A 21,926-nucleotide genomic window follows, 5' to 3' on the forward strand; every position below is an offset into this window, starting at 1 on the left:
GATCTTTTGACCAACCAAAATGTTTTGAAACTATTACAAAGTTTACATTTTACAAATTTAATTAATTTATTGAGCTTTGTATCTAAATTTTGTATATCAAGTGATTGAAGTACATATTTCATAGATGAATACCAACAATTAATGTTTTCTGCATCTAAAATTTTATTACAAACATAAGCATCATAAAGTAACCCTGTGTCCAACTTGTTAAGCCTGTGTACATATTTTACCATAGATATAATGACAGAAAAATAAAGAGGAAATCTTGCAACCTCTGATAACACTGCTAAATTTGAGGCTTTCTTATTTACACCAAGAATATACTTTAAATATCTGAAATGTGATTTTTCCAAATAATCATTTATGTAGATTAATTCAAATAGATAATCACTTTTTTTCTTGCAAGCAGCAGAGTTAATTTTAAATGAACCCCAAATTTCACTACAATATAATAAAATTGGTTTTATTGTGTGATCATATAAATGAATTGCAGTATCAATACTTGGATTACAAGCTGACATGGATTTTTGTAATTTAAATTTTGCCTTTAAGGATTTTTTGAATAGCTCTTCTTTCCCCTGTTGAAAAAGACCACTAGAAGTAAAGACTATCCCTAAATATTTACATTTATTAACACATTCTATAGCCTCTTTATCTAAATAAAATGATTCCTTTAAAAATTTTCCAGGCTTGTTAAAAATTAAAACTTTTGTTTTGGACAAGTTTACATCTAGACACCAGTCAATACAATAAGTATGCAATATATCAAGTCGGTTTTGAAGACCTTTTTTAGTGTTTGATAATACAATAATGTCATCAGCGTACATAAGACAATCAATTCTACGCCCATTGATATCAACAGCATCTGGACTTGGCTCAAATTTTGGAGGCAGATCGTTAATGAAAAGCTTAAATAAGTTTGGACTTAGAACATCCCCTTGTCTTACCCCAACTAGTGAACTGAAAGATGGTGTTAATACATTGCCCACTTTCACAGACATTTCATTCTTGCTGTACATATCTTTTAAAATAGTATAAAATTTTCCAGATATGTTATTTTCCAATAATTTATATTTAATACCACAGTGTATGACCCTGTCGAAAGCTTTTTTAAAGTCCACAAAGCAAGCATAGATTTTCCCCCCTTTTTTGTTAGTATATTTATCTAATATGGTTTTTAAAACAAACATATGATCAGATGTTCTACTCTTTTTTGAAAAACCAATCTGACATGGATGAATTATATTATTTTTATCAAGATGAATGTCAAGTCTTTTATTAAGAATACTGTTAAATAATTTTCCAATGCATGAATTTATTGCTATGCCTCTGTAATTTTCAGGTTTACTAGGACTCCCTGCTTTAAAAATTGGACATAAATAAGATAATGCCCATTTGTGAGGGTATTTTCCAGAGCAGAATACTAAATTAAAAAGTTTCTGGAAAACAGGTGCAAATATACTTCCCCCAGCTTAGTTCTGTCCTGATGTATAGATATGACAAAAAAATAGAAACTTTGAAGTAAGAATTCCATATTTTCGTAAGTAATATATATTTGTAATCGACTTGTTGTTTGCAGTTTTGGAAAAACATGACGGAAATATGATTCTCTTTAATTTCCTTGTGATTTTCCTGTTTTCACACATTTCCTGAGGTGATATAAATCCTACCAGTCCACAAGTGGTCAACTACTGGTCACCTGTTAAGGTACCAGTACACCTGTCAGGTAAATCCTTTGATGTTTTACCTGTAATTGTTGTCTTTGTGATGTGTTGCTTCTGAAAGGATAACTGTAAATGAATAATTAAGCCGTTATATATCTACGTTATTTATCTAATCGTGTAAGTAAATTAATATCTATATAGTTTATACAGTTCTGTCCTGATGTATAGATATGACAAAAAAATAGAAACTTTGAAGTAAGAATTCCATATTTTCGTAAGTAATATATATTTGTAATCGACTTGTTGTTTGCAGTTTTGGAAAAACATGACGGAAACGAAGCTAATAATTTTTCATTGGTATCTATAAGACTGGAGTCGCTCCTCAGATTTAAACATTGTTAAGAATTTGCTTGAGCGATCAGTTTTGTTTTTGTTAAGAAAGATTCTGTTCAAAGTAGATTTTTCCTCAATATGATCAGCTGTGCATACGTTTTAACAGATCATATCAATGACTATGGGACAATGCTTTTCTTTACACAGATTTTCAAAAGTGTTCCGATATCGTCTTTTAATGTAAAAAAGCAAACATACCATTAAAAAATTTAAAGACAAAGTTATAAATATTTAACAAGACAAAAGTGTATGTTAAATATTTGTCAAGCAATACCGACAATCTTAAAGTTCCATTTAAAAAATTGAAGTATTTTTAGGTGAGATAATTGTTTAAAAAAACGAAGAAAAAATATCATGAGAATAAGGACGTTTTGTGTTAAGCAGCAGAAGGAAAAACTTTACCACTCAAAATATTTATAAGTGATTTATGTATTAATTTTGACAAGTTTATCACTGAACTTGCTATAAATTCATTTTCCTGCTGCTGTTTTGAGAAATGTTGGGATTATTTTGATAATATGAAACAGATGTTTTCTCCAGTTTTAAAACATACAGAAGTCAAAATCATGTTCACAGTCTTGTATAGATTAAAGCCAATAAATATCTTACATTTTCTTTGATGCTGTATTTTTTTGAGAATTAATTCAAATTGATGATAACTTAATATTTTACATATTTTCCTACAGAAATAGAGAGAAGGTTTATAAAATTGCATTCAGGAAAACTATTTAATATCAACCTGTGATGCCACTTTGTCAAAATAAAATCAAGTCATACATTTTGAAGGATTTTTTTTTTATATATCTTCATGATTTATTATTGGTTATAATATTAATGATAATAATAAAAAAATGATAATTATTATTGATAATAATAATAGTTATCCTTTATCCTTTATCTAAAGAGGGTTACCAAATTAATATTCAAAAATCTTTCTTCGGGCCTTCATAAAGTGAATAAAAATGACATCATTACTTATACATTGTAAAAGAATAAGATAGATAATTTTATAGATACATTCATATGATATATTGATAATATATATTATGATGGCCAATTTCATAATTTTCTCATTAATTCTATGCATTCTTTACTTCTTCTTTGAAATTGTTTAAAGCCTGTCTTGGTATTCCTTATGTTGAGGGAAAGATTTGTTTAATTAAGTGATTATTAATTAGTTCTGACTGTTGTAATCCCACTGTGTTGTCAAATCTTTCACATATGGCTTTACTCACTGTAATCAGAAGAAAATCTCAGCCTGCACAGTTTCTGACACATATGTTTGACCTGTTTTCCTTGAGATAATGGCTGATTTTGTGTAGCCACGTTTTTTCTGTTGGATTTTTGTGTTTTGTATATGATTGAGGATGATTTTGGGGAGTGAGAACCCCAGTTTTGCTTGGTTGGATGACTCTCCCCCATCTTCTCCACCTCTGGTGAGTTTACCCTCATATAATTTATCATGTAATTATTTAGCCATTATCTAAACAATTATTCCATGCTGATTTTGACATTTAATTGAAATAAAATTGATATTTGTTTACTGTTATACCCTTTATCTATGTTATGAATTGCAAAGTGATTTTAAAAGATTTTTCCTAAGTTTATCAAATTAGTTATTTGTAGAGTGTGACCTTGACATTGGATAAGACAATGGTTGTTTGACAGGTGCTTGTATTATCCATTAACAAATGCATGTATGTGTGTTTATGTGCTGCACATTTATATACACATGTATATGATAAATCAAAAGATGGGTATAACAGCCTATTGTTTTAATTCTATTCAAACCAGAGATGATGAACTAATGCAATTTTCAAAAAATGCTGGTACCTCAAAAATAAATGTTACCATAGATAACTGCACCTACCACCATTAACCAACTTGTCAAAAAATAAAATGCACATTCAAAGACTTATAAACAACACAGTGGTTTTATTAAGTTTTCTTTGGTATTATGAGGCATAGAAGGATAGATTTCATTAGTTTTTCCAAATATATATATAAAAATAGCTAAACCTATATTTGTCCTGTGTATGACAGTAATAACAGGCTGAGGGAATGTTATTGTTGATTTTTGGAAACAGAACTGGACTAATTGTAATGCAAAATAGCTTTGCGCTAAAAAAATATTTGTCTGTCTGATGACATTAATGAGATGGAAAGGGGGATATTGTCAAATATTTCTACAACCGAGACATGGAAATTTTAAATGAAAAATAAATACCAAAACCTTTTAAATAATAAATAGGTGTTTTAGAATGTCAACCCTAGGAAAATGAACATTATCATCAGAAATAACAAGTTCTTTATAAACTCTCCAAAGAGAGCCAGTGGTCATTTTCTTGACATTTTAAATGACTGTTTTCAGTATTTGTTGAATTAAAATCAGCGATTTAATGACTTTTTCAATGATAGGTAGAGAAAAGCTTGAGTTTATATTGTATGGTCTTTTGGTTAGGTTAGGGGAAGTTGTGAATTGTGGAGTAGATCGCGATAGATAGAATAAAGATTTGACAGATTTAGGCTTTAGGCTTACGAATTTCTTCTGTAATTTACAGGTGAAGCGAGCAAGGAAAGATAACAGCTTGGACAATAACCTTGTTGACGATCGGTGAGTACAATATAACTATTGCGGAAATTCTGTAGTTGAAAAATAATAGATATGGAAATATACGGTAATAGATGAAACAATACAGCTATAATTTCTGTTTATTGTATAATGAATGGTTCACAGGTCACTTTCAGGTTCTGAAACTAAATTTAAAACAAAAGCAAGATATGATCATCTGCATCATTATATAGTGTATGAAAAGCTGAGATAAGCAGAAAGAAAATACCAACTCCCACTCAGTTTCTCTAGCAATTTGGAAAAGTTAAAATATATCTGATTTCTTAATTTGTATTATCCGGCTAAAGAAATCAAACAAAGCTCATACAACTGTTTCTTTAAAAAATTGTTCCAATCCCGTTTCATTTGCACTTTTTAAAATATATGTAGCTCCAAAGGTTACTTCTTTAAATTAATAATAATATTTTGGGTATGCTGCATTATAAGCTCTCTATATTTGAGGTATGTCAGGGGCTATATAATGTGAGTCTCAGAAGGTCTTAGTCAAACACCTCCCAGCAACTTGCAACACAAGGAACAATAATAAAGATGTAGTTCCTATGTTTATATCACTTTTTTCCCAGTATGATAGGAGGTAGATGTCTGATCCACAACATATACCTTATTTTCCAATCTTTGGAACTAAGGAGATGTTAGCTTCTTATTAAAAATTTTGTGTGCAAATCAATAACACAAATATTATAACATCTATTCATCAAAGCAAACACTGTAATGCTAGCATTCCTGCAGCTATTTTCTTGCATAATGACCTATTGAACAATATATATATATATATATATATATATATATACTGACTAGTCAAGGTTTTCGTTTGTTTTGATAATGTAACTTATATTTCTGTTGATGCAAATTGAAACTTGTACACTGAACATTTTATTTTGACCAATAATGATGTGGAAGTTCAGGTCATGGGTGAAGTAAACCATTAAAGTCATTAGGGTCAAGCTATTACCAGGTGAAGTGACCTTTAGACCCAACACAGGATGTAGTGGGCATTATAGACTCAGCTTGACAACTACTGTTCTCTGCTTGTAAAGGTTGAAAGAGCAAGCATGTGCTTTTCTGGAATGCAGCTCTTCTTAAAATATTTTACTGCAATTTTACCCCATATTTACTTCAGTAATGTGTACAAATGCAGATCAAAATTCTAAAGTGCTTTTCAGTAAGGTACTAAGGAACAGGTTATAAAAATAAGATGAGTTTGGAGTTAGGTGTACATGGGAGAATAACCCCCTTAGTAGTAAAGGCAAAGACTGGTCAACTCAGGGTCAGAGTGCCTTGGTAGAGTGACATGTCTACCTTCATATTGCCACCTTGTAAACTTATTTTTATGCCCCACCTACGATAGTAGAGGGGCATTATGTTTTCTGGTCTGTGCCTCCGTTCGTCTGTGCGTCCGTTTGTCTGTGCGTCCGTTCGTCTGTGCGTCCGTTCGTCTGTGCCTCCGTTCGCTTCAGGTTAAAGTTTTTGGTCAAGGTAGTTTTTGAAGAAGTTGAAGTCTAATCAACTTGAAACTTAGTACACATGTTCCCTATGATATGATCTTTCTAATTTTATTTTAATTCCAAATTCAAGTTTTGACCCTCATTTCACGGTCCACTGAACATAGAAAATGATAGTGCGAGTGGGGCATCCGTGTACTTGGGACACATTCTTGTTTTAATCTGACTTAGTCTGTCTTGTACAAACCAGGGTTCATCGAACCTGATAAGCATATAATATTTGCCACTGAACAATAAATACCAATCCATCCATCCATCCACCCATCATTTTGCACTGATCACATTATACCATATGGAAGACCTTATGTGGATCAGTGTGGCTTTTATTACATAATACCCCATTGTGACTAGTACCGTCATTGTGGCCAATCCTTACTTACAGCACCTCATAAAAGTTCTAATTAAATCTTAATGAAAGTCTTAAATTATTTTCTTTTCAAAATATGTCACATATATAATAAATATTTTAAAATTAAAATTTTAATTTAAAAAAATTAAAACTGTTTTCTTAAAGTGAAATGGGAAGATCTAACTGATGCTAAGTACCACTGTATCATATAACTACACATATTAAAACTTCCTGAATTTATACCATACAGTGGACGACGGTAGGTTTAAATTATTATTATTGCAGAAAAAAAATTGTTATTTGTTAATTTTCATAGAGTAATTTTAGTATTAAATTCCATCGCATTATCAATTTTATTTTTTGAGAATTGGAGCATCTTTTGTATTCATCTCTTCTTGTAGATTGTGGCTTAGGGTTCATAAATGATAAACTCACAGGTGCAATATTGGATGTTTCATTCTAAGACTGGATGGTTTGAAAACACCATATTTTAAGATTCAATATTTTCAATTTTGCATATACCTTATGCTTATGTGACATTTCAAGAAAGAATATTTTTCTAACAATGCCGTTGATGTCTGCAAATGCCCTATAACTTTCCAAAAGATATATCAAAAGTTTTGCACCATTGTGTTAAAAACTCTTGAAAGCTATAAAATTGTTACAATTTACATTACTAATTAAAAATGAATTATTTGTACATAAAATTTGAGTAGAGCTTTGAATATTGACCTAATGTTAAAGATAAGGTACTTAAACAGACTACAGGGTCAAAGTCTAGCAGACTTGATGTAAAAAGACAGTCAAAGAATGTGCAAGGTGATAGAGAAAAGCCGTCACACCCATTTCTTATGTTATTACATGGTTACTATGTATCAGGTCAGTCGGTCTTGTTTTTAACTCTTTTTTAATATATTATTGCACATTATGATATTGATTGGTCTGTTATATTGTCAGTTATTACAACCTTGGATAAGTGTTTTTCTAGATCAGTGGAACAGAAGATCGGATCTGTTAATTGCTAGATTACTTAGGATTACTCGGTCTTTTGTAAAAAAACAGTAAGGTCGGCTTCATTCTAAAATGAGTTACTAGCAGTTTAGCTATAATTTTGATATTGTGGACATTTGTTAGCTTGTGAATGGCTGATTTTTCTGTTAGCTGGGTTCTCCATCAATTAGAATGATAATGTCCTTGTTTGTGTTGAGAACAGACTGGATACCTGCACCTTCCTTGTATGTAAAACAGGTGAGAAAACAATTATTTCTGCTACCTGTTCAACAAAAAATGTGCATTGACCAGGTGTAATCACACAACTAAACAATATATCTTTTATACTGACGCACATTTAAAATAATCATTGATGATTTAACATCTAAATATGAACACACCACCTGTGAGGGTGGTAGCAAAGACAAAAGATTATAGTTAGAACTTGGAGTGTCCTTTTTAATTGAATGATGAATAATTTTATTGGAAAGACCACATATTTTTTGAACTAGAAATAATTTGGTCACACTATGACTTTTATAAATGAGGACATTCCTGAATTTCGTCTTGGACACTATTTCACTTCCTGTCTGTTAAAAATTGTATTACCTCTTAATCAAAGTATACCAGAGGAATATAATTATGTTTTTTACAATGTTTTGTATTGAATGTAACCTACTGCCTTGCATCATCCCTCTGAAGATTGCACAAGTTTGTTCTGAAAGCTGTCATTGAAACACGCCACTTCTCGTACTAATCGTGTAACCATTCAGGACAAATGCACCATTTCCATAAGAAAATTACAATAGCATTGGAATTAATCAGCAGATAATTAATTGGATTTCTTTCCTTTATAGCGATATAATTGTCAGTTTACTCCGTCTTAAGGGACTTCCTCTGAACAACTTTAACGTTGTGCTCTATTCCATTCACAAGTATTTTTACGAGATTCTTTTCTTGTTTGTTGACAACAGTCCATTGTTTGCTTTAAAACAGTCTCATTTCATCAAGCTCATTTTATGTTTGTCGATAAAATATTTATTGCTGCAAAAACAATCTTAATTTGTAACCTGCAATTGTATAGAAGAGAGAATGTATTTTAAAGTTTGTAATTTTCTTTACATGGCAGTTGTAAACTATTGCAGTTGTAATAATTGTCTTAGAAAATTGCTTTTATGGAAATGTCAGTACATAGAAAATATACTGCATTAAACCTAACAGCACCTGCACAAGAGACCATTACTGCAGGAGGATTAAACTGGCAATAATTTATAGAGGTAGCTCATCAAGTTTATATCACTTTACAAAATTAATTTGCTGTTTTCAATGTAAAATAGCTAATGAGGTTTATATTTGATGTCAAGATATTTTTTGTTCATTCATAAACACGTGACATTCCTATAAAGATAAATAGATAGGAAATAATGTAGAAGTTTCAATATACTTGGAGAAGTACATTCTACCTTGGTAATGGATGACCATAACTTAACAGTCTCACATTTACTTGTCTTTGGTCGAAACAAAGTCATCTTGAAACATCACTCAAAATGATAATGGATTTCATTTACAAATTTTTAAGGTATTGCTGTGTGCCCCTTCTCCTTGTTCAAAATGAACTGCCGCATTTTTGTGCCTGTCCCAAGTCAGGAGCCTCTGGCCTTTGTTAGTCTTGTATTATTTTAATTTCAAGTCAGGAGCCTCTGGCCTTTGTTAGTCTTGTATTATTTTAATTTTAGTTTCTTGTGTACAATTTGGAAATTAGTATGGCGTTCATTATCACTGGACTAGTATATATTTGTTTAGGGGCCAGCTGAAGGACGCCTCCGGGTGCGGGAATTTCTCGCTACATTGAAGACCTGTTGGTGACCCTCTGCTGTTGTTTTTTATTTGGTCTGGTTGTTGTCTCTTTGACACATTCCCCATTTCCATTCTCAATTTTATGTTTTAAAATAGTGTGTATAAAATAGCAGAGATATAAAAAAAAAAAAAGATATGCACAAGCTTGTTAATTTGGTAGTCCATTGGTGTCTTTTATCTGGGACTCTATCCCTATTTTAAATGAGTAACCTATTAATTTATACATAACTACAGGATTGAGCATAGTTAATAATTTTGATGTGTTTAAGAATTGATTATAGTTACAGTCGGAGTGATAAAACCCATTGATATGCATACAGTAATTACAGGTTGTTGATAAAACAGCTGAACTCTATACAGAAGTACAAATTTGGTTCAAAACCATGGAATTCACTGATTTTCTTCCCATCATAGATTTGAATAAAGGCAGGCGTTTGTCCTATTCATGCTTTAGTCCAGATTTATCATTTAGATTACATGTTTTTAGGTTATCATAGGTTAGGAAAGCTATTACCATGATGATGTAGTGTATCTAACTTATTTCAAACTTGGATGCTTCATCAAATTTTTGTTATTACATTTTACAAAACATGTTAAAATTATTTCCAAAGAAATGATATTGAAATGATTTTATAAATACAATTATAGATTATGAAAGGTTCTTATGACAGCTAAGCAAATTTAAGCTCTGGAAATGTTTTATATTGAATGCTTTTCATTTGAATATTCCACATTGTTACTCAACCAAGGATTTCTTTTTAAGTCTGAAATAGTACCCGTGCTCCAACTGACATCTAACATAACATTCCTTGACATCTCCACCCAGGGTTAATCTGATGACCAGAAACCCTCTGATCATTTCTCAATTCTATGACAAGACATGTCTTTTCCACAAGTAATGGCTGAATATATTTTGGAATAATAAATAATCTAGATGGCAGAAACTATTTACTATTTCTATTAAGTGCAATGGCTTTCTGTGAAATGTTGATAGTGGTTGTAGTCTGTGTGTATCATTCTGAATGTTTAGAGATTATTTGAGATAACAGCTCCTTAAAGTGTTAATTTTGATGGTCAGAAAGTGTTTACTATTGATTGTATACAATGTTTTTATGCTGTTTTAATTTGTCTGATTTAAACTGTTAATGGCGCTATACAGCATATGTCTGCTGTCTAATTTCCGATATGTCAGGGAACCATTTTATCCCACAATCCAACATTATGTAGAATCAGGGATATAAATTGTTATTTCCTTAGAATCAATAATCATAAACTGACACACTGAGAATATCTACATCATAAAATAGTTTGTAGCCTTTTAGTTGTCAGCAGGTCAATTTGTTAATGCTTGTAGTAAGAGATGAGATGGAATGGTCTCTGTCAGTAGTGTGACAGGGATACCAGTTTTAACTATGGATGGATACCAGTTTTAACTATGGATGGATTCAGAATATGTGTGAATAGAATTATAAAACAAGTGTTGGTCATACTTCCTAATTGGATATGCATTTATATTTTGTGTGGTAATCTTACTTGTATAAGTTCTTTCATCTTCAAAATTCAAGTTTTAAACTTGAAGACCCCCATTCCAAGAAATATCAATGAAATATTTGAATAAATACTGGAAATTCAGTAGATTTTACACCTTTGAAGTTATCTAAAATATGTTGGATAAAAAATACCTGGTCTTTATGCTTGTTAACCACAAATTAGATTTTAAAAAGTTACACAGATATACCTTAGGTCAACTGAGGTCAATTAACAAATTCTTGGTTTTTGAGAAACCATTGAATGAGCAAAATGGTTTGTGGTTGTTTTGGTTTAAATTTTCTCAAATCTATAAAAATAATGTAGGCTCACCTGGTTCACAGGGGTAATGGTAGCCACCATGATCATTTTTTGTCATATCATTAGTGTGTTAAGATTTGAATATATTCCTGGTATTGCCATTGATCAACCAATATGGCTGCCATAACTATAAATAGAACACTTATATTTATTCAAATGAATTGGACAGAATAACAGAGATTGCACTGTTTAAGTCTTCATTTCGTTGTCTGCAAAAACATGTGAGTTAAAGCCATGTATTGCTGACATTCAACTATTGTTAGGTATTTTGCTTATAGATTATTCTTTTATTTTTCAGACTTATAGAAGTTTCTCCGTTGTTAGAGCAGTCTTCATTAGATAGTCATCCCAATCATTCACCATTACACAACCAATCAAAAGAATCATCACTAGATCTACCAGCTAATGGCACCACAAATGGTAAGTAATGCTTTGTGTTGCTCAAACTTAGGTTTTTTCCCCTCTGTAGTCTTATGTATTCATTTGGCCATGATATGGTCTGACTGTCTTTTCTTCATGATTTATGTTTGCCCCTTTCGTTTTTTCTTAGCTTTTTCTATATGTATCCCTTCTAAGTATGGAACTTTCTATTCTGTGACCAATCATGAAAAGTTCTATATCTTTATAACATAAAGTTACCATTGTGTTGTCAAACATTTCACACAAGAAGCTGCCCCAAAAAATATCTTTGGCTTGACAAATTTTAGAAGGGTATTAGTTTTCTTATAAAAAACACTTTTGAATGAATATTTTTTTCTAAATTTCATTTTATTGTACTAAAGTATGTGGCTGCTGGCTGTTAAATTTGCCTAGTATATAGTATTTTCGTTTAAATTTCATTATTTTGCCATTGTTTGCAGTTTATTGTTAGAATAAAGGCTCTGATATTTGTCACTATTTGTTAAGGTAGTCAAAATGACTAAGCTTCTCTTTCAATTTGCGGACCTGACTTTTAATTATGGAACACAATTGTTCTGTATTTGAATAGTTTAGATAGATATTGCTTGAAGATCTGAATTCCTTAAAGACCTACATTCCTAAGCAGTTGCATCAGTTTATGACAGAAATGAATTTAGGCAGGGTAGAAAAAGAATGGTGCCATCACTTATTTTCCTCTATAACACTTAATCAGAATCGTTAAATATATTTTGTCTAGAATATAAAAACCTTTTGAAATCCCCTATGAGTCATTAATTGAAAAATATTTGATTTCTTTATTAAAATCTGTTTATCAGAATTATCTAATGATTGATTCCTTTGTGGCTTAATAAGGCGTAAAATTTATAATTACCTGAATTTTGACAGGGGAATTAACATTCACTTATCTGGGGTGAGAGTAATTAATTTCATAGAGTTTTTTATTCCTGAGGGGAATGTGTGATAAATACCTGTCGATTCTATTGAAGGTCAAACTTTTCTTCATTTATGATTTCATTTCTGGTCAAACGATTTGAATATGGCACTTGTATTTGTATGGTTTAAAGCTATTAACCTTAAGAATATATTGATATTGATAACTTAATTTAATTTTTATGATATAAGTGATTTTATGTGTAAGGTTGAAAATCCTTTGATTTTTTTTTCACTTACATGGTCTCAGATGAGTAAGAAAACAAATTATGAATGAAATTTGAATTTATTGATACAGTGTGAACTTTAAAACTGGAAAGCCTTGGTACTTTTAGTACATAACTACCACTTCTATGGGTTGTCTGAACTGGAAAACAACTGTACCATAAGTACATAACCACCACTTAGTCAATCTTTACTCAGAAATTTGAACTTGACCCCATGCAGGGATTGATTCACTATGAGGGTATAACATTGTTGGTAAAATAAGGCACCTTTATTTAGCTGGAAGATTTTTTGACAGAAATGGATCTACTAGGTCTCCATCAGTGTAACTATGTAAATAAAATTTAATTCGTCGTACGTTCATGAATATTCATGACATGTGACCATTTGTCCGCACTTAAAACCCGTGCGGTCACCTTTCTGACCATCGACTCTCGCTATAGCCTCAAGAAGAGATGTGTATTCACGGATGATTAAATGTAAATTTGTAATTGGAATTATGATATTTTTGTTATTCTGTTTGTATTTGATACAAACATTAATGTATTTTATAGAATTAAAGGTTATAGCGAGTAGCACACCTACATTATGTCGTTTGTTCTTTGTTAAGGCCATAGAATATAATTACTTTATATTCGGACAAACGTAGTGAGGGAGAATATAAAGCATCTTATATTGTGGCTTCCAGATCTTCAGTTGGTAGGTTGCTGTCAAGTATTAACATAATTGATCTGCAGCAGGATCCCACTATAAATATTTTATGACGTTAGCAGAAAGGTCATTTAAGTGTTTATGCTGTTATTGCAGTTGTCATTTGTTTCTTAGATTTGTAATTATTGTCTGCTTTAGGGGTATGTTAGACCTTTTGTTTTCATTGCATCCACTACAAAGAAGCAAGGAAGCGTGGAATGCACCAATTTGGGTGATTTGTAATCATTACATTATAACATAAAAAGACATATTGTTCTGATCATGTGACAAGGAGTTTCCGTAGTAATCTATTCCACTGTCGTCCATAATATGTCTTGGTCATGCAATGCTTCGTAATCATCCATTTTCTCCGAACTTTTCTCTCTGCTGAGATTTAATTAATTTTGCAATAATTGCTGTCATCAATTCAAGTTATATTTAATCAATTTTTGTTTTTCTGAATTAATCTGTATGTCATATTTGATGAATCTTTCGATGATTAGGCTTGGAGAAAACTATTGTGCTTGGTTGCAATAACCGCACCGTATGGCCACATAATTATTCCACAGTCAAGAAAAGATCTGTCATGTGCCAGTTATTATCGGGGCTTGTTGTCTTGTAAAAAATAGAGGTGATTGTTGTAACAAAGAATGTCTATGAATTGTGACATGGCAGTCACTGGCTCTGACCTTGAAGGACATTGAAAGTCTCACAGGATTATGGCCACAGAATGATACATTGTTAATTATGGATATTCACCAGCTTTTGTGAAAATGAGGTTAATTAAGATTGTTTGTAGGAAAAAATAACATATGATTTCTTAGTGATACATATGGGAGTTGTGGCTTCAGCCATATTGTCTTATCCGTTAATCTAATATTGACATTCATTTGAGGTTTGTGGCTTAAAAATAATGTTTTAGAAGTGTTTTGTCCTGATTTTCTCTTTGTAAACCTGCTGTAGTCTGCCTATGGGTGCTTCATTTTCTTCCTGTGTAGAAAACCTATAGATGCCCTTGTGCTGATTTTTGCTCTTTGGTTTGGTTGTTGTCTCTTCGGCACATTCTCTGATTTCATTATCAATTAATTCTATGAATTATAAAGTTTGTCAACAAATAGATGCCACCATAAAAGGTTATAAACAAGTAGAGATAGGTATTATACTGACCTGAGATACAGTTTTCATATTGTGAACTTTCTTTTTTTTTTTTTTTGCATGATAAAAACTTGTAGAGCATTTAGTTAGATGACTTTTGTATTATAAATTTTCTGTTTTAGGTGGCTTATCAACAGAAGATGGCACCACTTTCACTAGTGAAGACAGTTGGGTAGTGACAACTGTTAGTTCGCCTGTAGGTGTGTATCTATTTTTTTATACCATCCAGTCCTGGGGTATGTTTACCCTCTTTAAATAAAGAATTTATTATTATATTATTATTATAATCAGATATTATCTGAATATTTGCATCCTTGATATTACAAGTCAATGATGTTAAGTATGAAGGTGTTTTGGGTTTGGCATATCTGATTTCCATGGATTTATTTGGCCTTGCACCTTCATTCACATTGTACCCGTATTTGCTTTGAACACTTTGTATAGATCAATTTCTAAGCATTGCCATTTTAATCTCAACATTTGTATGATACTTTCAAATTGAAAAAAAAAATGAGATATATCTCTGTGTCAATAGTGTATATAAGCAATATGAGTTCAGTTTTGATTGGAGAGCAAGCTCTTTTAAACAATGAATAAGACATGGAACAGAAGCATCCTATACAAAGCTCTTTATTATAATGTCATTCTGTTATAATTACTGTGTTTGCTTTCTATTATACACATATTATATAATTAGTCGAATGTTGTTAAGATGATGTGAAGAGGTTCCTGTAATTATAACATCCGTCAAGTTTTTATGAAGTGTGACCACTTGTCAAGAAGGAAGTAAAGGGAGGTTTATTTGACCTTGGACGAGTTAAGGAATTAAGGGTTATTGTCTTTGATCAGGACGTCCTTGGATAATTATATCAAAACTTGATCCTAAACCTGCTAACAATCTTCACTTTCCTGTGGCTGTCACAAGACAATTGCACGTATCTGTCTCGTCCATGCAATAAGCTTGGACAGGTTTTAAATTACAACATATTTATATTGATTCTGAATTATCGTGATATACTTGCCACTGAACATAAGATGTTTGGTTATATTATTTGTCAATATCATGCTTTTATATTATATCTCCATCAGAAAGAGAAATAAACAGTTTTTTGTTTGAATAATGATTTAAAAAGTTGCCATTTTGTTAATTTGCAGTAAAGGCTGAACCATCAGCCGTTGTATCTAACTCTCCGGCCACTATCACATTAGCATTACCGTCCAACACATCAACATCGGAACAAACAGATCCATTAGCAGGTAAAGTCTTCTACTTTATAAGTCATCATGGGATGTGCTGTGAACTCAAATGTTTATTTTCCATGATAATCCTAGAAATATGTTTTCAATTTGGGTACCATTGTTTCAAGAAAATCACAATAATGTGTTATTTGCTTTTATCTTTAACTGGATATATAGTTTAGCAGGTATTTGCATACATAATAATGTTTTGTGGAAGATCATATATGTTATTTGTATATGCTTCCTTGGAATCTAATTTGGAAATAAGATATATTGTAAATGTAATTTTGTCAATCCTATGTTTGAATGTCTTTATTCTTTAAACTTTCAGTAGCCACGAGTGAGATAGACAAGACTGCAGAATTAACACCCACAGATTTAACTAATTTCTTAAACAGGTAGGCATCATGATTTCAGTTTTTAATATTCATTTTATGCTGCAAAATACTGTAGATAAACAAACATATCTTCAGCAATAACTTATTTATAAGAGTACAAATTATATCGGTAGAATATTTCATTGCATGGATAGAGGAAATAGGGTCCAATTATTTTTTTTTATATGAAAATCAGTTAAAAACTTTGTATAATTGATTGATATTGGCTAGGCTTTGAAAAAAAAAAGTCAAGCACATAACTATTGTTTAATTCTTAACAAATGTTTCACTGCACAGCAATATTAAATGGATAGATGTAACATATGGCATTCAAAAGCTGAAAATACATGATATCACTATATTATTACATATAAATAACTGTTATAATTTATCATTTTTCAGTGCTACCATACCTATTGTTGTATCATCTGACGGCAGTGTTCAAATACTAACCACAACAACAGCCATGAATACGTATCTTGGTCAGAACTCATTCCCTAACACAGGATTCTATCCACCCCAGTATGCTGGAGCAGCGTATGCACCCGAATGTAAGTAGACTGTTGTAGATAGGTCAGAACTCATTCCCTAACACAGGATTCTATCCACCCCAGTATGCTGGAGCAGCTTATGCCCCAGAATGTAGGTAGACAGTTATAGATAGGTCAGAACTCATTCCCTAACACAGGATTCTATCCACCCCAGTATGCTGGAGCAGCTTATGCCCCAGAATGTAAGTAGACTGTTGTAGATAGGTCAGAACTCATTCCCTAACACAGGATTCTATCCACCCCAGTATGCTGGAGCAGCTTATGCCCCAGAATGTAGGTAGACAGTTATAGATAGGTCAGAACTCATTCCCTAACACAGGATTCTATCCACCCCAGTATGCTGGAGCAGCTTATGCCCCAGAATGTAAGTAGACTGTTGTAGATAGGTCAGAACTCATTCCCTAACACAGGATTCTATCCACCCCAGTATGCTGGAGCAGCGTATGCACCAGAATGTAAGTAGACTGTTGTAGATAGGTCAGAACTCATTCCCTAACACAGGATTCTATCCACCCCAGTATGCTGGAGCAGCTTATGCCCCAGAATGTAAGTAGATTGTTGTAGATAGGTCAGAACTCATTCCCTAACACAGAATTCTATCCACCCCAGTATGCTGGAGCAGCTTATGCCCCAGAATGTAAGTACACTGTTGTAGATAGGTCAGAACTCATTCCCTAACACAGGATTCTATCCACCCCAGTATGCTGGAGCAGCGTATGCACCAGAATGTAAGTAGATTGTTGTAGATAGGTCAGAACTCATTCCCTAACACAGGATTCTATCCACCCCAGTATGCTGGAGCAGCTTATGCCCCAGAATGTAAGAAGACTGTTGTAGATAGGTCACCATTAATTCCTTCGTCCAACAATTTATTCCATCTGTATCATTATCAGCTCACACAATAGACTGCAAGCATATACATGTATTCTAATATCTATGACCCTCAAAGCATATCCTGGTCAGAATGTTTTGCCTTTTGGAGAATTTTGTTTTTGTCCACCATGATATTATGGGATTAGGTTGTAAACAAGATTCCATGGTGACTTTTACAATTGAAAGTTTGAAACATCAGGTGCTGCCATGAATCTTAAACATTAAAAACTTCACACAAAATGGAAATGTTTAACTATTTTAATATACTTTTACAACTGATAGTTCTCCAGAAGTTGTAGACATTTTCTTTTTTCATTAGGTTTTATATCCTTGGAAACTGATTTGTACCTTTGTTTGTATGTGTTTTTTTTTGCTTTACATGTACCAATTTTGTGTCATGGATGCCCCTTATCCTTTGTTTTCTATAAGATTAAATATAGAATATAAAATTTGTTGAATAGATGTATTTTTATTGAAAGTTTGGCAACACCTAACCTGAGAATAACATTTAATTTTCACATCAGTGTGTTAGTAAATTTCTTTTTTGGATGTGTTCCTAAGAATGTAGTGTTTTTTCCACCTCATTTAACTTAATTCAGTTTTACTTGAACATTAACAGTCGTTAATGATGTAGTTTTTAGCATCTGCTGTATTTTAGATGTTGTAATATTTTGTCTTTTTACAATAATGCATTGTCTCAGTCATGTAGATTAATTTTAAGGTTTGCCGATAGGGATCGGTAAAATGGTGGTCAGATGTTTCTCTAAAAACATATCTGATCATGATGGCGGTGGTGTTAACTATAGTGCATTGCATAGATAACCATTTGGTCACATGACCACAATAGAATATATTACGCTGAATTACTTTTTATCCAAGATTTGTTGATTTCATTGTGTTTGAATATTTTTTGTTGATTGCCTTCTTTTATTTGAAGATTATGAATTTTAAACAGAATGTACATTTTGAAAATAAAAAGAATAGTCAGTAAATAATCATGATCAAAGGATCTTGTTTGTTTAAAATTTAAATGATAAAAGAAAAAGTTGTTATTGTTTTAGAACAGGGAATGTTAGGTACACATTTTTAACTGAAATACTTAGTTTTAAACTTTAAAATGAATTCTGTGTGAAATTTTGTAATAAGCATCCGCACCTAATGCCTAAGAGTAAATGCTAGTAGCACTAAAAAGGGATGCTCCCAGTACAACTGTACCTATTGTGAAACAGCTACGGAAACAAATGCACAAATTGCGAATCTGTAATGCTTTATAAAGGCCGGAAGAAAGACAAAAAAATTCTATGACTGAAGTTAAAATTGACAACCATGCAAAAATGAATCCCATTTCAGTATATGTTTATAAAAAGACCTTACATTGAAAGAAGGTTATGTGTTATCTGTCTATAATAAACTTCTAAATAAAACTTATTTCCATAATAATTATTTTGTAAGGGACACTTTTCTAAATGAACAAAACATTTTAAAATCTTTTATTTCATGTTCATTAAGAAGCATCAATAGCGCTGATTTATATTCGAATTTGAATAGTGTGAAGGTCAATGTGTCAGAAGATATATATATACTTTAAAAACATCATGTGAATAACTATTTCCTTTAGTAGAAATAGTTTGAGGGTAAAAAACATTTTACCCTACTGTGAATTGTATATAAATAATGATGGCAAGTTAATCGTTGGTATATTAATTCAGATTCATTTAAAAGCTTGCAGGTGTTTTGGGATAAAGCCTGATTTATGATCTTTTAAGAGTTTTAAACCCCTTAAATGAAACATAAATATTCTTCTACCATTCATATAAAATCTGTAGCTTTGATTGGTTTGTTCTTGATTTATATCCATTTTACATTTTTTGTAGGTTTTAATATAAATTATTTTTGCTGTGAAACTAATCATTTAAGCACTGGCACAACCTACCCCCATTGTAGCATGTTAAGAAAATAATAAATTTATGGAGAGTTATGAAAAGTAAACTTTTTATGTTTTCTTTGGATTTGTCAACTTTAATATGCGTTCCAGTTTCATTAATTGAAAAATCATTAAACTTTAGAAAGTATGTGAAGCGTTAAATGCATTGAATGATTTTATAGTAGAAACATGGACAGGTAAAAAAATTGATTAGCTGTTTATGACGGGTAAAAATGAACTCCAGGGGTGACTTGATAAAATTGGTGTCGTGACGGACAGTGTACATATTGATCCTTCATCCTAGACATTTGTTTAGCTTTTGTGGCTTCAATAGTAATCACAATTTACACATGCTGAGTTTTATTTTCCATAGAATTTCGTATCACAGTTTTCTTGTTGTCCTGGGATGAAGATCTTTTGTCATCATTTTGTGCCCGTTGTTACTTTTTGTTCCTTTCTGCTGGTGTCCAAGTGGTCAGTGTGAATAACATTTGACTTTCTAGATAGCTTTTAATGATTTCCCCAATAAAAGAGTATTCTAACAGGTGAGACTCTGTTTAACTGTCTAATCATGAATTTTGAAAAAAGCTCTAATAAAAACAAAACATATCTTCAGAAGAGCAATTAATTTGATAACAGCTTAAAATGCCTCCCCATTTATTTACAGTAAAAATAAAGACTCAGGCAGGAAACCAACAAAACTATTTAAGTTACCAAGCAGGCTACAACCAGACAGCCGCTTATTGCTTCAGTGAGTATTTATTTTACGTAATCGTGTTTCACAAAAAGATTTTTTGGGGAAATGATAATTCATATTTGAAAATGATAATACTATTATTTGTAGATTACATATTACTTTTGGATTATTAAAATCCGTTTATCTTGAGTAAGGCTTTTCTCTCTTTTATACCAATGACTAGACTATTTGGTGTTTGTGTTTCAGATCCACAAGTACCATTTACAACCAACTCCACAGCAGCAGCAGCCGCAGCAGCCGCATATCAACAGTCATCAGTAAGTTTATCCCAAAGTTCTCTTAAGAATTAAGGGTGTTTTGAAAGCTGTCACCCTCTCCTAATAGCATCATATGTATGCTTTTAATATTTTTCTTTTGATTTTATAAAAAAAAAGAAGGTAGAGATGAGAACAAATGTTGATGAAACAAAACACAAGTAAAACTAATGTTAAAAATATGAGGGGGTCTCAAAGGAATTGGGGTTTAAGAAAAAAAATCAAATGAATTAAGGCTCAAAAAGGTGATGGAAAAAAATGCATATTACAGCTGTAAGTTAATGGATGTAGATTATGTGTAGATACATACAAAATGATCAGGAAGATGCCAAAAACAAGAAATACAAATTTGGAAGAGTGATCATTTATCAAATAAGCGTTTTTTATGGCAGTAACCAAATTTTATTTATTAACAGAAGTTTCATACAACACAATTAATTTTATCTGTATAAAATATCAAACCTAGACACAAAATAAATGAAGCTTTATTCTCAAAATGACAAACTCTAGTTTTTCATTGTTTATGAACATATTCTATAATTTTCATTAACTTGTGATAATAACATTTATATCTTTTCCTATTCTTCACCAGATTATTAAGTACGATAAGAATATGACTTATATAGTCGCTTTATTAAATCTATATTACCTTATTTATTTGGAAAATTAAAATGATAAAAATATCAGATGCTTAAATCTTTCTGGAAAATAATTTAGTATTCATCATATTAAGAGCATCTGAATGGATTTATAAAAATTTATGTATCTTTCAAATTTATTATATGCAATAAAAATGGTAATTTTGTGTAATTTTCCAGAGTTATACATTGGGAGTTTTTGACGAGTATTAAAAACCTGATTAAAATTAAAGTAATTTAATGAAAGATTAAGTGATTATATGTAAATTTTGAAGTTATGTTATATAAAATATAAATTCATGTCATCTATAAATTTATTATTGATGATCTGCACTGACATTCATACATACCAATAGAATTCAAGGGAGGTTTTTAAATTATTAAAATTTTCATAAGAAAATTAGTAAATCATAAAAAAATAATTTAAAAATGTATACATTGACCTTGTTTTATATGATATTGAGGTGTTATGTGGTTAACAACAGTTTTGGGGAAATAATTAATTCAGAGTTTGAAAAAAACACAAATGTTTGCAAAAATAGATAGACATGTACAGATGTTTGGAGCCAGTTAGAAATAGGATGGTTTGTCCCAGACAAAGATGACCTTAGTTTTATAATTATTTTTGACTCTTTCTGTTTACTGTATAGACCCCCAT

The 21,926-nt window shown here is 31.4% G+C and overlaps 1 protein-coding gene across 6 annotated transcripts in view; it reads left to right on the forward strand.

Annotated features, from left to right (window-relative positions):
• LOC143056756 (protein phosphatase EYA1-like) overlaps window positions 1-21,926 on the forward strand; it is a 113,873-nt gene that overhangs the window by 61,590 nt on the left and 30,357 nt on the right. For 4 of the 6 annotated variants that reach the window (XM_076229944.1, XM_076229907.1, XM_076229913.1 and 1 more), the window contains 9 exons: window positions 4,619-4,671; window positions 11,534-11,655; window positions 14,778-14,855; window positions 15,811-15,912; window positions 16,226-16,292; window positions 16,674-16,753; window positions 17,573-17,641; window positions 20,287-20,370; window positions 20,563-20,633. In XM_076229944.1, the coding sequence (XP_076086059.1) occupies window positions 4,619-4,671; window positions 11,534-11,655; window positions 14,778-14,855; window positions 15,811-15,912; window positions 16,226-16,292; window positions 16,674-16,753; window positions 17,573-17,641; window positions 20,287-20,370; window positions 20,563-20,633 (726 nt within the window). Of the gene's footprint in view, window positions 1-3,361; window positions 3,494-4,618; window positions 4,672-11,533; window positions 11,656-14,777; window positions 14,856-15,810; window positions 15,913-16,225; window positions 16,293-16,673; window positions 16,823-17,572; window positions 17,642-20,286; window positions 20,371-20,562; window positions 20,634-21,926 lie in introns of those variants that run through there. The other 2 variants (XM_076229936.1, XM_076229929.1) reach the window with 2 other exon arrangements.

The sequence above is a fragment of the Mytilus galloprovincialis genome, chromosome 1 (assembly GCF_965363235.1).
Source record: "Mytilus galloprovincialis chromosome 1, xbMytGall1.hap1.1, whole genome shotgun sequence".
Lineage (NCBI taxonomy): Eukaryota > Metazoa > Mollusca > Bivalvia > Mytilida > Mytilidae > Mytilus > Mytilus galloprovincialis.